Source organism: Stylophora pistillata, chromosome 6, assembly GCF_964205215.1.
Source record: "Stylophora pistillata chromosome 6, jaStyPist1.2, whole genome shotgun sequence".
Lineage (NCBI taxonomy): Eukaryota > Metazoa > Cnidaria > Anthozoa > Scleractinia > Pocilloporidae > Stylophora > Stylophora pistillata.
The window spans coordinates 25,517,922-25,533,475 of NC_142524.1; the positions used below are offsets into that span (position 1 = coordinate 25,517,922).

General features: G+C 39.0%; 3 protein-coding genes and 1 pseudogene across 3 annotated transcripts; 3 read left to right on the forward strand and 1 right to left on the reverse strand.

Moving 5' to 3' along the window:
- The first annotated feature begins 656 nt into the window (after nt 1–656).
- Nucleotides 657–5,805, forward strand: LOC148729070 (uncharacterized). The gene is made up of 2 exons (XM_088725418.1): nt 657–1,066; nt 3,919–5,805. Exons 1-2 carry the CDS (start codon nt 824–826, stop codon nt 4,303–4,305), a joined length of 630 nt encoding a protein of 209 aa, XP_088581544.1. The 5' UTR covers nt 657–823; the 3' UTR covers nt 4,306–5,805.
- A 1,103-nt stretch (nt 5,806–6,908) lies between these two features.
- On the forward strand, nt 6,909–9,694 carry LOC148729071 (uncharacterized). The gene is made up of 2 exons (XM_088725423.1): nt 6,909–7,303; nt 7,655–9,694. The coding sequence occupies exons 1-2, from the start codon at nt 7,182–7,184 to the stop codon at nt 8,148–8,150; spliced, it is 618 nt and encodes a 205-aa protein (XP_088581549.1). The 5' UTR covers nt 6,909–7,181; the 3' UTR covers nt 8,151–9,694.
- LOC148729072 (uncharacterized) lies at nt 8,964–11,256 on the reverse strand. Its single transcript, XM_088725474.1, has 2 exons — nt 10,998–11,256; nt 8,964–10,858 (listed from the first exon to the last, which is right to left on the reverse strand). Exons 1-2 carry the CDS (start codon nt 11,169–11,171, stop codon nt 10,604–10,606), a joined length of 429 nt encoding a protein of 142 aa, XP_088581600.1. The 5' UTR covers nt 11,172–11,256; the 3' UTR covers nt 8,964–10,603.
- Nucleotides 11,257–12,343: 1,087 nt separating this feature from the next.
- Nucleotides 12,344–13,957, forward strand: LOC148729073 (putative skeletal organic matrix protein 5; annotated as a pseudogene).
- Nucleotides 13,958–15,554: the final 1,597 nt, after the last annotated feature.

A 15,554-nucleotide genomic window follows, 5' to 3' on the forward strand; every position in this document is an offset into this window, starting at 1 on the left:
TACGGACCTTTATCATTCTTTACGCACAATAAGTTTACACGTCTTTAATTTTATGTTCGTGTTTATCAGAATCTCTTCTTTTACGTTGTTTCATACACAGGCATAAACCTGCTGTCCGCGTCAATATATTTAATAACTTAAAATAGGCGCTCCCCATTTCGAGCTCGAGAGATTAGTTTTTTTTTTCTTTTTGAAACATGTATGATTGGACGAACAAAAATGCGTACAACCTACATAATGCCTATTACAGGAAGCTCTTCGAGCCATAAGATCAGCTGATTGCCTTGGCCTGCGTGTTTTCTATTCCATTACTCCATTACTGTGTCCCAGTCTGGGACACAGTAATGGCGGCCGGAAATCGCTGAAAACATCTGGAATTCACTTCTGCTGTAAAAATCGATCCGCTCGCCCTTTAGAACTAGCAGATATTTACATAAACACTTTTCACGATACCTCGACTGTTTAGATTGCTAAAAATCGCTGTAAGAGTACAAGAGCTGTAAGAGCTGAAAACCTTCAAAAGGAGATGCATTTAGGATGTTCAATAACCAAAGAAAGCTGAAAACTCAGAGGCCCTGCGATTTATCATTTTAGAATATCGATGACGTCACGTGAAAACAAACAATACTCAGCATCAAGTCTCATACAAAATCGGTAATGTTCGGTAAAAGATCGTGATCACGAGACTTAAATGGGCCTATCAAAAGGTGAGACATTTTATCGCACGAGTTTTAGCGTCTTCTCACCTCGTTTGCTATCAATTCTGAGTTACTTTCGCTGTGAGAAGTGATTTGTGAGCCGTTTTTCTATCGAGAAATCAAGAATGTCAAACAGTATCAGCCTGAGCGATAGTTATGTTGTTCTTCTCGACGATTCTCTCAAAGAAACTCAAATATTACGGGAGCAGTTTAGACAGCGCGATGAAGAAAATGCTGAAAGGTTCCAAGACCTGACAAACAAAGTCGACTCTTTGTGTAAACTTATCTCCGAGAACAACTCACGATCGGTAAACAAGGAATCAAAATCAAAAGGCCAATCCAAGATCCATGTGCCTTCAAGGTGTCGGGTAAGTAAGCTGTAATAAATTATAATACATTTGTTGCAGATGCATTGATTCCCAGCTTGTTTGCATATGTACCCGACGTAACTAATCGAACTGTTCGGTAATCGAACTTTATCGAACCCAATCGAACTTAATCGAACGATTCGGTTGGATTAGTTCAATAGTCGAAAAAAATCGAACTGAAAAACTTCTGTGACAGTTCGATTACGTTCGATTTTCAAACACAATCGAACCCAATCGAACTCAATCGAACACCATTGAAATAGTCTTAACTTCACCACAAATATCACTAGAGTGGAAATTACATTGATTTCACCATTTTGCAAACGAGAGAATACACTGACTTTAAAACTGAACAACCTTTCAACTGGCAATAAAAAATTACCTGGGAAAATTAATCTAACTTCACTTTAACGATTCTATAATTTATGTTTTACTCCTGACCCTGCAGGGCCTTTTTAAAATAGCCTAAGTAAAGCCTGCGCGACTGGAAATTTTCAGTGTACAGAACACGGTGAAAGAAATCGAAGAAATGGACAACTGAGCAAGAGAGCCTTTTTGTTTTTAGACGCTGGGAAAATGAGAGAGTCGTCAGGGATTCACATCCCCCCGACGAAACAGGAATTATAATAATATTAAAGAGAGCAATTTTCTTTTTTTTTATTCTCTATTTGGGGAATCCCGCGTTTATGCCACCTGTATTGCCCCATTTCAATTAGAATACTATCTCAACCACTGTTTGTTTCTATCAAAATCGAATCTATTCGAATTCAATCGAACTACTCGAACTTAATCGAACAGTTTGATTAGTTCCAATTCTCAGAACTTTTGTGACAGTTCGATTTTGTTCGATTATGGAGCTTAATCGAACCGAATCGTGTGATTAAGTTCGATTGAATTCGATTGAGTTTGATTAATTAGATGCCTCATGGACGATGATGCTAGCTTCCAAGGGTTTTATCTGGAAGAAAGGTAACATACAGCTGCAAGCCTTTATGGTGTCTAACAACTTCCTCTAGAGAAAACTAAAAAAAAAACATGCTTACCGTGCACGAATAAAAATGAGTTATAAACATAATTTGCTGAAGAATAAGTCAGAACTTTTGACATTGTTTCCATAATGAGTGGTTTAAATGGGCTTCTATGCCCAGCTGAGTATATGAGTTCAAAGGTTTTGATCTGCGTAGAATTGTAACTTTTATTTGTACCTTCCCTTGCTGTTAGATGATGTTCATTTGTTTACTTTTAAAACAGTTAACCAATTTTGAAGTTATGTTTTTGTAGTAAATAAGCAACTTCTTTTTGTTTTTAGTGCTTCCTCTGCACGGAATAAAGAAGCATTTGCAATAGTGTCAGATGCTATCAGTAATGATTATGGAGGAGTGGAAAGATGTCCTTGGTGCCCTGCCCAGCTCCGAGGTTAGCGCTCATTTTTCTTATTGAAAGCTTGTTGCACACTGTACTCCGAGTGTTAAAAGCTTCTTGTTGTCTAGCTTTTATGGTTGGGACATAAGATGTTTGTGTTGTGAAGTAACATTTTCTTGCTTGCATTTTTTAAAATTTGTTAATTTTGTGTGGGACTGCGCACACAGCCTGGGAGGATTAAAATACACTCCTCAATATTTAAAGTTTAAAAAAAGGCTTCAGAGGAGGAAATTATTCATAGTACACAGATACTAGTGTAACCATTAAACCATTATCTGGTTTAAACTAGTTATTTAATCTGTGCAGGTGCCTTTTCAACTTACTTGAGAACTTTGAAGGATACTCAGAGGAGAAGAAGGGTGCCGGGAAAGATTGACCACAAGACTGTATGTCGAAGGCAGGGGAGATTAAGAGAGGTTAGGAACCAAGTACAGTATATACACATGTAGTTGTGTATGTCACTTTGTAAAACAATGTTGCAACTGTAAATTTTGATGGATTTTTTGATAGAGATCAAGTTTTACATGTAGATTTAGATGGTGTGTTCGGGTAGCTAGTTTATTGTGTGTCAAGTTTCAGTGGAAGTGTGTATTGATTCTGTTTTTTGTTTAATCGTTTTTTTTTTTTTTTTCACATGAACAAACTGTAGGTCATGATTGCTGGGAACTAAATATATTAAAGAAATAAAAAACGCGCCCGAGTGCATTGTTGAGTTATATAAGCACGCGGGAATTTTTAAGAACATGAGAGAAGTTCATAGAGAAGCACGAGGCGTAGCCGGGTGCTTCTCGCACTTCTCAAGTGTTCTTAAAAATTCCCAAGTGCTTATATAACTCAACAATACACGAGGACAAGTTCTTTATTTCTTTTATAAAATGTTAAGAAATTGCGCGCGCTTAAGCTTGTGACGTAAGCAGCGTGCATTATAACTCCATAAAGCACGCGCGTGACGTAAGCAGCGTGCTTTATGGCGCTATAATGAACTCGAACTGGCCAATCACAGCGCGCGCAGTTCCTCTATGATTTTATAATATTTTATAAAACATTAAAGAAAGTAAGCATGTTCTCATTGGTCGATAGGTGTGTTTAGATGAGAGTATGTAAACATGGTTGTGACATCACGCTGCCTTTTTCTCATTTTATATAAGCAATAGAGGACTTTTTCCGTCTCGGGTTTGTATAACTGCCTCAAATTCTCCCAGTACCCCTCGTGTTAAGATGAGGCGATGTAAACACGGAAAAATTTCTCCATTGCCTAAATAGTATTGAATAGAACCTGATTTTTTATAAGCCTGTGTAATTATAAGGCAAGTCACAGGCTATTCATGTTTACTATCGATAAGCAGCCTGTTAGTATGTGTGAGCAAGTTCCAAAAGAAACACTATTTTGTTTATAATATTAAATAAAGAAATTTTTCTTTCCTTTTCAGAAAGTTGCTCGTCGAATTGCAGCAATTGACCAGATGACAGACTGGAACGATGAAAAAAAGGAGCGTGGTAAAAAATTTTTAACTATAGAATACACCAGCTCAGATGAAAGTGAAGTTTCAGTTGATGAAAATGGACCGGAAAGAAAGAGATTCCTGACGAAAAGGTTGGCATGGGAAAGTTCAAGTCTTAGAGAATTCAAAGAAATGCTTGATCTCAAATATAAGAAGTCCCTGAAGCCCCATGTTCGGAACTTCCAAGCTGAAAGAGTCGTCTCCCAAAGAGTGTCTGCAAGAGGTCCACCTCCATTTGCCCCAAAATGGGCATTAAAGAGTACCAGTGGTTCCACTCCAGTGGCTACTAGCACTCCTGCACGGGGAAGACATTAATCAGGGAGTGTTGCTTTGAGAGGGCTAGCAACCTTGATTAACACCTTCAATTTTTGGTATATACTTTGAACTATAGCTACTGTCTTGAAAAAATTTCATGAAGCCAAAAAATCGCATTGGTGAAATTGCATGTAAATTGTAGGTTTCTCTTGCTTTAAGCCAAAGTTTCTTTTAAAAATGAAAAAAATCAGTCAATAATCACTGAAGGAAGGCACATGTCAGTCATTTATTCATGCTTTTGTGATTAATAACTGAATGAGGATGGCTAGCCCTTTCATACCCGATTTTCTTGTTTAGTGTCTTCAGCCACAATAAAATGTTTTTTTTTTTTTAAGTAACAGAAAAAAAAGGTTGAGGAAATAATTTTCTCAAATGGGGTGTAGAAAAATCCCTGTTCTTGTTGTTTCTAATAACTTAAATATATAATGTCAGTTTTACTATTTTTGTATTTTTTTTTTTTAACGAACAGCTGTGGCTAAACTGATAATGTAATATAACTACTGTACTTACATTCATCCACATACATGGCATTGCACAGGATTTTTCAATCTTCAAAAAATATGATTTTTAGAATAAAGTCAATTTAAGTGGTTGTTTCCAACCATCAACAAATCCAAAAGGAGAATTTATAGGTATTTTAACCATTTTTTACATTTTTATTGTTCCAGTTGCATTGTTTTTCCCAGGTAAATTTCGAAGACAGACCAGTGCCAATTTTGGAATGGGAAAAACCATTATTTTCTTTTAGAAATCTCTTCCACATGTGTATATTTTCTGGTTATTTTTTGCTGCATTGTACCATAATTTGAAAAGAAAGAAAAGCATGCGTGCAAAGGGTATGCTGGGTGTGTGACACCAATGAGACAATGTATTTTTATAACAGATAATATATATTTCAGTAATGTCTATAATAGAATATTTATAAAATTTTTCAATTCTTTTCTTGTATTTATGAACGTTTCGTTACAGTAAGACAATAAAATAAATTGGAAAGTGCGAAATGTGTTGTAGTTCTTCCTGGGACTGGGTGCATTCTGAGAGGTTTGACCGTTTTATTGAAGCGTAAAATATCGTAAAATTCTGAATAGACCCTGAACGATGCGCGTTTGATAAGAGTATGTCGTTAAATTAACTCAAATCTACGTTTGCAATGGTCGGATTAAAACTGAAGAAAACGGAAAACTACAAAAGCTTTAAAGTCGCCGTAAAAATTAGCAAACATCCTTTTTACGAATTTTTACAATAGGCGTAAAGATCGCCTTTCGAAACACTTTACAATCACCGTAAAATATCGTAAACATTTGCTTTACGATTTTTTACAATACGCGTAAAGAAACCGTTTATAGTCTCATTACGTGATCTTTATATTCAACCGTTTACATCGCGTAAAGACTTTCTTTACGAAAGTCTAAAGAAGCTCGTAAAGATAAGTAAAGAGGATCTTAACGCTTTCTTTACGACGTCTTTACGGAACCGTAAATTCAAAATTTCATGCTGTGTATTGTTTTGCTAATTTCATATCAGAATATTTGCACAAAAGACAAACCATTAAGGGTCTTGATTAGTTGTGTGGGCATGCATGCACGCATGCAAAAATGGTCAATTCGATGAAATGGAAAGATAAAATTTTATTTGCTTAAATCGCAGTGTCGCCGTTCTCAAATAGCCTTTCGTTCTCTAGAAAATAGACAGCTATACTGTGAGCAGATTTTCAGACTCTATGATAATTTCTTTACATTGTACAATTCGATCGAATAAAGTTACAAATAAACTTAAGTAAAAGTCTTTATTAAGCATTCTAAACAACAAACGTGTTTAGTTACAATGATATGAACGTATAAAGCTAATGAACTAACTAAATTACTAACTGACTAACTAATAAGAGAACAAACATCTATTAAGAAAAGTCCTCTTGAAACGTTCAGTTCTGACAAGCGGGAGAATATAATTATGGCGCCTCTTTCGTAGCGTAACCATTGGTCGCTCAGGTGGCAAAAGGTCATCTAAAGCTGTTGTAAAATTGCTGTCGGTGATCTTGGCCCACAACTTCTTATCTTTTAGAATAATAATATTTTCAATCGAAAAAAGCTCTTTACAGTAGCCAAGCTTAAAAGCTCTCTTGAACAGCCTGTCTATGCGACTCAGATACTTATGATAATACGCGCAGCCCCATACTTCTACAGCATATGTAAATATAGGTAGAATAAGACTGATAAAAAGAAGATGAAGATGATATAGCGGCAGTCCATAGAATTTACAAACACGTAAGATGTACAGACGACTACTGGCTTTCGATATAATATTATCAAAATGTAAATCCCAGTTACACGGATCAGATTGAAAAGTCACACCCAACAACTTCAGACATGGTTTACGCTCTATAGAAACCAGAGGAGCAGGTAAGGCCATAGTGGATTTGCCTCTAAGAAGCATCTCCCACGTTTTCTTGAAGTTTAGTTGCATACGGTTAGCAGATGTCCGTGCGACGATCGATCGGACCTCCTCAGCTGCTGAATTGCCGTTGTTAGCCAGCGATTTTACTGGAATACTTAATGTTAAATCATCGGCATATTTCACAAGTAAATTCTGATTTGGTAGAATGGCCTTAATAGAGTCCTAAAGTGCTTACGTCACGTTTCCATAGCACCGGAATTCTGTGGTCTAAACAAACCAATATGGCGTCCCTAGCGTGACACATTGTCGTTGACCTCGAGCACTTCAAGAGCTATAATAGCGCAATTTATCCTCCAATAATAGAAATAAGATAAAGAGAATCAAGATAACCTTTGGCCTTACTATTGAAGAGTATAATAAGCGGACAAAAGCACCTGGTGAGCAATAATTCGAGTCAAAACGCAACGGAGACGAAGTTTGCGATGGGCCAGTGTTTTCATCCAGATTGCAATCACACATCTGAAAGCCACTGCTGCCGATTCTTTTCGTTTCCAGACCAGAAAAAACATAAAACACTCTATGATAAGTGGATATCATTTGTAAGGTGAGTATTTTTCGAAAAATATATATTTCGATGCTGTACCATCGATTAGAAATAGCTGTTTTTTTTTTATCTCAAACTGATTCACGATTAGCTGTTTCTCTTTCTTGTCTTATTTGTTTTCTCGCGGCTTTGCCTTTCCTTGTCTTCAGTCTTGATCTAAGATTATTTAGTTACTAAAAAACTATATGATAGTTGTGAGTATCAAAGCTTTCACTAGTATTAAGTAACAAGCTCAGAGAAATACTCGCTTCGCATTCACGTCTTAGACTACAAGGTTAAGCATGTGACCAACTAAACTTTGGGTTTTCTAAGCGCAAGTATAGTAACTGCTTCTGTCTTTTTCTGTTATAGGAGAGGAGATAGAAAGCCCAGCAAACATTCGCGACTTTGCAGTTGTCACTTTAAAGATGGGCGAAAAGAAAATATGCCAACCATCAGTGACAGAAACAGGCACAAGCTGTTTGATAGTTTGGACTTGCTGCCAGGTACAGGACCAACACCTCCCAGTACACCTACCCCCAAGAAAAAACGGAAAGTGTCTGCCGAGCCCACGAAATTACCAACTGTAGCATCTGTGCTTGAAGAGATTAAAGAGAACTCTGAACCATGTTCCACTGAATGCTCACAAGAGGAAAAGACAAGTTCCAAAGAAGCTCTACTGTCAATAGAGCTTGATATGACTTCAACAGAACTTGCTAAACACAAGGAAATGTCAAGTTACTATAGTGCACACTACTCTGCTAAGAGCTTGAGCCCTGAGGTGATACGGATGGAGACAGGTCTACCCACTAAGGATGTTCTTGATATTGTTGTGGGATATGTTTCAAGATTCAAGGGTGTGAAATAAACTATTATGCTGGATGGAAGGTTGAGGGGATCACACTTGAGGACCAGATATTTATCACTCTGATGAAACTGAAACAAAATTATACCAATCTACATTTAGCCCAGTTGTTTTCATGCAGTGTTGCAACTGTTGCTAACATAGTACTAACTTTTGTCCATGTTTTGCATTCTCTCCTGTTCAAAGACATCATGACAACCGTGCCATCTAGAGAAAAGAACAAGATGTGTTTGCCATCCTCTTTCACTGAGTACAGCAGTTGCCGCATTGTGATTGATTGTACAGACATTGAAATTGCTGCACCTAAGCTCATGTCCCAGCAGAATGCTACAAATTCCAGCTACAGGGGAATGAACTCTTTCAAAATCATTATAGGGGTTGCCCCAAATGGAGTTATAACCTATGTTAGTGATCTTTTTCCTGGCTCAGTCAGTGACAAGGTCATGGTTAAAGAGTCTGGGTTTTGTAAACATTTGAGTGCTGGTGATCTTGTTCTGGCAGACAAAGGTTTTCTCATCAGCGATGTAGTTCCAAGAGGTGTTTCAGTGAACATACCACCATTTCTCAACAATGGAAAGTTTACAGAGAGTGAGGCAAGGGCGACAAAATCAATAGCTCGATGTCGCATCCACGTAGAGCGTGCAAATGCAAGACTTAAGAGTTTTCGCATCCTTGGCTTCATCCCAGCATTTTTGAGGTGCCATGCTGACAAGCTATGCCAACTGTGCTAAGCTCTTGTTAATTTGCAGTATCCATTGATCAAGGATGGCTGCGAAGACTTTGAATTTGACTGAATAGAACTTTTTTTCAACTAAATTATAGTACAATGAGTTTTTAATATTATTTTTGTATTACTAGAAGCCCTACTGTAACAGATCAAATGGTATTGACATAGCTTTGGTCAAAAATATGATGTGGTCAGTTTTACATTTTTCTGATATTCATCTCCTTTATGTTCATTAATACAAACTACTATGTGTTCTGTGAAAATAGATTATAATGAAATCCAGTGACATTCTTAAATTGTCATTTCAACTAAATCCAGGTCAGGGGCATATGACCAGTATGGAATTCTTTCGTCCAGTAGTTCCAAGTGTGAAAGTCCTGCTGGCTGAAAGGTTTTACTTTTGTGTCTGTGAAGCTGGGAGCCTGAGTCCAGGTGTATAAAACTAAAGCCACACTTAAATTAGCTTTAAGGGATGGTGAGAGGTAGTCAGAAAAAATAACCTGTGCTGCATGGATTTTGTTTTGGTTCCCTCCCCTTCCCTTTGCATTGCTATCCAAGCCTACTTAAGTGTGGCATAAGTTTTATGCACCTGGGCCCTGTTGAGTAACCAGGATAAGTGTTACCAGCTACCAGTAGCCATTGGTTGCAAAAAAAAAATTGTTTAAGCTTGCTTTCAGGAAGAATGTAATTTATTATTAAGTTACTATGCTAAATGGAAAAATGTGGGTTCTTCATCTTGTGTCTCTATCTGAGTGTAGAATATGTAATGTTATATTAAGAAATTAATGTATGAAATTTAAAAAAATACCTTTTAACATTAGCTACTGCCTATTTACATTAGCTCCCACTCCCCCCCCTCCCCCCCACTTTGATTATGTCCAGCATCTGTGCACCACTTTTCAAAGTTCTCCCTCGGTAATCTTTGGGAATAGTTGATGAAAGTAAAAATCACTCAAGATAGTAATATTGTGCTCCCAAGATTCATCTCATTCACTCTTGATAACAACACTATCCTTTGTGGTCCATACAACAAAGTAGCAGAATTTGCGCTTTGTCAGGAACATCTGGCCTTGACACTGATGCCAGTAAACATATGTGGTAGACAGCGTATAATTCCCTTCCTTCTCCTCCAAGTAAAAGTCTTTGTGCCCACAAGCTTCCTTGATTGTCGCATTTCGATGTGTGTAGGGGCACTTACACTCAATCACCGAGTCGTCTCCCACAAGTCCATCAGGGGAAGCACCCAGAACTCCCGACTCGTGTAGCCAAAGGCCGGTCTGTACAGGTGTAAAGTTTGTGATGTTGGTGAAGGACTTCAGGGCCTCAGTCTCATTGTCCTGTCCCCATGCAATTGCTTTAACTCCACTCAAGTTGTATTCCCCAAGTAGTCGCTTGATAAGAGACGGTGTAACTCTTTTTGCCTGGAGGACGGAGCCAAAATTACTAGCAGTCAGGCGGCCTCTACGAGCTTGGTGCCATGCAGGGCTGTTTCGCTGGCCAGCCGAGAGGGTGCTCACAACATTTATGGTTCTCTAGCTAGCTCCTCTACTTTGGCATTCTCAATCAAGTACTCTAATTGTTTTTCCTTCGTAGATGCCATAAGGAAACCTTCTGAGTAAATGATATCCTCAATCGTCTTGATCGAGAGAGGGGTAGCAGGTTGTGGTTCGGGACTCAAGATCCAGCAGGTCCCTGTAAATTTGCCATAGCGCTTTAGTTCGCTGTACAGCTACATCCGATCTTCTCGGCTAGGATCGCGCGCCAAAGGGCTGTAATCCTTCTTCTTCGGTGGCGCTGGAAACATCTGGCTTGCAGACTGTACGCTTTCTGCCTTTCGCTTTCGTTTCCATTGGCATTCCAGGTCCGTCCTGCTAAGGTTATGGATGCCATAAATAAATATGGCTGCCGTGTGACTGCACTTGAACTCGCCGCGAGGACACTCGCATTCTGTGTTTTTTATTTCAAGGTTTTCATCGAGATAAATCTGATAAAAAGATAATTCGAAACAGACACGTAAGTTGCAATATATATTCCGCAATATAAACATTAAATTGGAGATGAAATCGGGGTTGGGAGTTCTTCGAATTGAACATACGTGTTGTGATCCCAAATTGGCAACTTACTGTGACTTTGTAGTCCTTATTTTTCATGCTTGCTTGGACTTCACCTTTGATAACTCCCCTGGAATAAATAAAGCTTTGGACATGGTCGAATTTGAAGTGGTTTTCTCCGCGATCAAGCGATTTCTGCTCTCCAGAAAAGAAAGAAACGAGTGAGGATATCGATAAAGACGCCATGTTTGAAGTATGAGTTTAAACTGTTTAGACCAGAAAAAAATGCTGTCATGGCAACGTGACGTCACACTTTAGGACTCTATATCGTTGACCATAATAGAAAATAGTATAGGGCCTAAAACTGTCCCCTGAGGGACACCCCTATTGATATTTAAATAATCCGTAACAATGGCATCAACAACAACTCTTTGTTTCCTGTTTTGTAAAAAACTAATAATCCAATTGGTCACGTATGGATTTATGTCAAGTGTTTTCAACTTAGAGCAGAGGATATCATGAGGGACCGAATCAAAAGCTTTGCTGAAATCAAAAGAGAAAATTCTAACACAATCAAAACCCGACTCGAGCCATTTCAGCCAAGCATATTGACACTTAATTAAGGCCATTGTCGTATTGTGGCCTTTGCGGTATGCAAACTGGTCGAAGCTAATGAAGTTATTCATATATTGAGATAATTCTTGTCTGTATACAAGACGTTCAAAAACCCTCATTATTACATTAGTCAGAGAAATAGGCCGCAACTGTGTGCAACTTTTAAAGTTGGGCTCTTTAGGCAAGGGAGTTATGTCGGCCAATTTCCAAAGATCAGGCACAATGTGGTTTTCCATAGAACAGCTGAAAATATGGGTACCAACAGGAGCGAGGTCGTACGCAAACTCTTTCCAAAACCAGTACGGGATTCCATCTGGACCAGAGGCAGTTCTTTTTAATTTCAGTAGACTCCTGGTAACACTGGAGACCGTTAAAACAGGCATCTCGCTTGATTCCGGGATAGTGACAGTGTCAATGGGTTTATAAAGGGGATCAGTGTTAATGGAACAGAAAAAATTATTGATCTCGCTCGGGGAGATAATTGAGCTTACTTGCGAGTTGGTAGACTTCCTTCCTGTCAGGGAATTAACTGTTGACCACCAAGATTTGGATCCTGCACTATGTTTCTCAAAATTCCCTTTAACTGCCCGAACTTGATTATCTCTGATCAACTTGTTGATTTTCTCTTGAAGAGTTTGGATGTCAATCGAAACAGAATTTCCTGATATGTTACTTCGCCGAATCAATTTCCGCCGTTGGTCCAGTAGATGTTTGATTAGAGAAGAAAAGAACGGGGGGTCTCTATTAGACACACTTACTGATATACCCGGAAAACACTCATCAAACATGGACTTAATCTTGGTACAAAAAAGATCAAGTTTTCCATTCACATCTCCGCATTGATAAACATTGTCCCAGTTATGAAACCTCAACAGTTTGTCCATATCCAGTTTATGATGATCACGAACATCTCTAAACATCACAGAACCTTGAAACTTGTCCATCTGATGTCGCTCAGTGCGAGCAAGAAAATACGAGTTGTGTTTAACAATGATAACAAGGAAGCAAAACCATCACAAACACTTATTCACCGGTTAAGCAACACAGAAAACATTTCGAACATCGATCAATTATCAAGATGGGCTTGAAAATTACAATTTATTTGATGGCAAATCTCATCGCGCTGTTCGCTGTTTTAATCCGCGCCAGACACCAATCCTGTACCGCCAATCACTGCGGTGAGATCAGCAATGACATTAAGACGCTTCAAACCGAAGTGAAAAATCTTGTTGCGCTCGTTATGGACGCTTTGCCTCCAAAGCCTCCAGGTACTTTTTTCACGATGATGTATTGGGGAGCGGCATTTCATGATTTCACGCTCACATGTTAAAACCGCAGTATTTTCATTCTCACAGCCTGTCCCTTCTCTTCCTGCATGGAGTAGTACAACAAAGGAAAGTAAGGAAACAGTAAGAAGTTTTCATTTCAATATTCTAAATCGCTCGCTTGATGTGTGCTGTCCATTATGGTAGGTATAAGGACTCTTGTCTTGCATACAGGTTGACTCAATCCGTTTTAATGCTCTCCTTTTCCATAAGGTCGAGACGAAGCCAAGTGTATCCGCTGATGTTTGGTTCACAAAAGATTCCTGTTTACTGTCACATGGGAAACTTTGGATGAGGTGATGGAGGATGGACAATGGCCATAAAGATTAACGGTGCAAAGGTAAACTCCTTGTCTCCTTTAAAAAACTCTGGATATAATTATTGATTAAAAAAAAAAAAGAGAACAAATGAGATTAAAAAAAAACACACACACAAAAACGAAAAGAATTAAAATATAAGTTCTTCGTTTCTCAGAGAACCTTCCATCACAACTCCCACTTCTGGAGCGACAGAAATTCCTATAACCTTGCTGGAGGCAGGACTGGGTTTGACTCACAAGAAACCAAGCTAGCGACCTACTGGAACACACCCTTCTCCAAAATCTGCCTCGGTATGAAGACTGGGCACCAGCTCAGGTTCATTGTCATCAACAGGCACGCCAACTCACTGTACTCACTGATTGCTGATGGAAAATACCGCGCTACCTCACTGGGTCGTGACAGGTGGAAGTGGTTAATTGCTTCACAGGCCTCCTTGCAGCACTACTGCAACAAGGAAGGGCTCAATGCTGTGAGAAGAAGCCTTCGTCAGTCCAAAGCAAGAATTGGCATCATTTCTAACCAGGAGAATGAATGCTACTCTTGTGACTCCAGGATTGGTCTTGGTACACGAGGTCTTCACGACGACTCCAACACGCGTGGCAATGAAGCAACATACTCGCCAGACAATGGACACAAGCACATCAAAGTCATGGGCTACATCCTGTTACAGTGACAGGGAACGCCGCTAACGTTCCAAATTTCAAGCCAAGAAGCCATCATAAATTTAAAAAAAGTAGTATCCTCAGGCTTACCAACTAATAAAACAACGGTTTCAAAATTATTTTCTTCTCTGATCAGATTTGTCTTAACTATAACTTTTTGAAAACCGGTCTAGGACGTATCAATTGTGCAAAGCCAATTCAAGTTTTGAGAACCAAGTAGAAATAGGCAATGGAGATATATTCTATGTTCATAATAGGTCGACGTCACGAGCTGCACGCGAAGGGAGGTTGTGATCTGATCACGCACTAAGAGGGGTACACGAGAATAGTGACTTTTTTTTTTTCTTTTTTTTTTTCTTTTTTTTTCGCGCGATTTGCCGTTTCCGCTCGCCTTACGCATTTGTCTGCTTGGGTGAAAAACCCGAAAAGCCTCGCCTGTTCTGCAAGGTAACCAGGAGACCAGGAAATTAATGATTTGCATGGACAATAATTGGCCCTGATACGATAACTAAAGGAACACAAAAAACAGTACCTTCAAAAGTATTGCCCATTTTCTCGCTCTCAATAGACCCGCCCATTTTTCTGAATCATTTGTTTGAGGCGTCAGTCTCTACGCGAAATACGAATGAATATATTAACAAGATTTTTATTAGTTATTCAACCGAACAGATTTCCTTCTGATATATTTCCCGTAGTTTTAACAGACCTCTTCACCACTACTTCAGACAATCCCCTTTTAATTCGAAAATAAGCCTAAATGGATCTGTGAGATTTCATTTTCAAATTTTTTAGAGAAAAGAATTCTGTTGTTATCTCGTGTAGAACAAAAGATAGTACTAAAACCGCTTTTACCTATCGACGGGGGTGGGGGAGTTAAGGGGGATAATATAGTTCAGGAAGTTTTAGAGAACGGATCGGTCGTTGCTTAGAGACCACGAAGGAAAAACATAGAAATCTGATTGCCAATTGAGTGCCAATAATGGGGGATGGGGGAGGGGGGGGGGGGGTCATAAGCATATTAAAACCAAAATTGACCGTACTCCCCCCTCAGCTTTAACTGGTCCCTTACAACAGAAATCGGTTATTTTGCTGTACGTTATGTGGTCGGCTGTTCTACTCGAGTCGCGTAAGTCATTCCTGACTGTTTAGTTAAACTCCGTCGGTAGGGTTGAGTGGCTTTGTTAGACTCGTTCGTTGTGAATTTGTGGCGAGTGAATGGTTTATATAGCGCCAGCAGTTGTTAAAATCTGTTGAGAAGAGTCTGTTCTAAGATAGCGAACCAGCTATATATCATCGTTGAAAGTAGTTGTTGCAGCCAGTGGAACTTTCTGCCAGCCCAATCTCAGGCCTGGTCAATGATGTGATTCGAATTCATTATCGACCAGGCTTTTTCACGGTGCACCATGCACATTTGGTCCATTTGCGGCAGAACTGTTGAATCAGTTTACACTACCGAGACCTATGGCAATCGACCGACCAAATACTCTTATTTTGAGTGAGATGATGACGAGTTATCAATCACCCCCACCGATAACAGTCCCTCTTAAGTCAACTCTTTCCTGAACGATCAAAGTGAACCATCAACTGAACTGAGGATAAGTTGTTGATGACGGTGTCTTTATTGTTTCTAGGAAGAATAGTTTTGCCGGTGAGGTCACAGGCTGTTCAGCTCTGTAAAACTTCAAGCAAACCGTTAGATATCAGTAT

Bases quoted from the DNA above. Each gene is read 5' to 3' on its own strand.
- LOC148729070 (XM_088725418.1), top strand. From the start codon at position 824: ATGTCAAACAGTATCAGCCTGAGCGATAGTTATGTTGTTCTTCTCGAC. The intron at 1,067-3,918 runs GTAAGTAAGCTG...TTTCCTTTTCAG, and splicing joins ATGTGCCTTCAAGGTGTCGG to AAAGTTGCTCGTCGAATTGC.
- LOC148729071 (XM_088725423.1), top strand. From the start codon at position 7,182: ATGGGCCAGTGTTTTCATCCAGATTGCAATCACACATCTGAAAGCCAC. The intron at 7,304-7,654 runs GTGAGTATTTTT...TTTCTGTTATAG, and splicing joins AAGTGGATATCATTTGTAAG to GAGAGGAGATAGAAAGCCCA.
- LOC148729072 (XM_088725474.1), bottom strand. From the start codon at position 11,171: ATGGCGTCTTTATCGATATCCTCACTCGTTTCTTTCTTTTCTGGAGAG. The intron at 10,859-10,997 runs GTAAGTTGCCAA...TCTTTTTATCAG, and splicing joins ATAAGGACTACAAAGTCACA to ATTTATCTCGATGAAAACCT.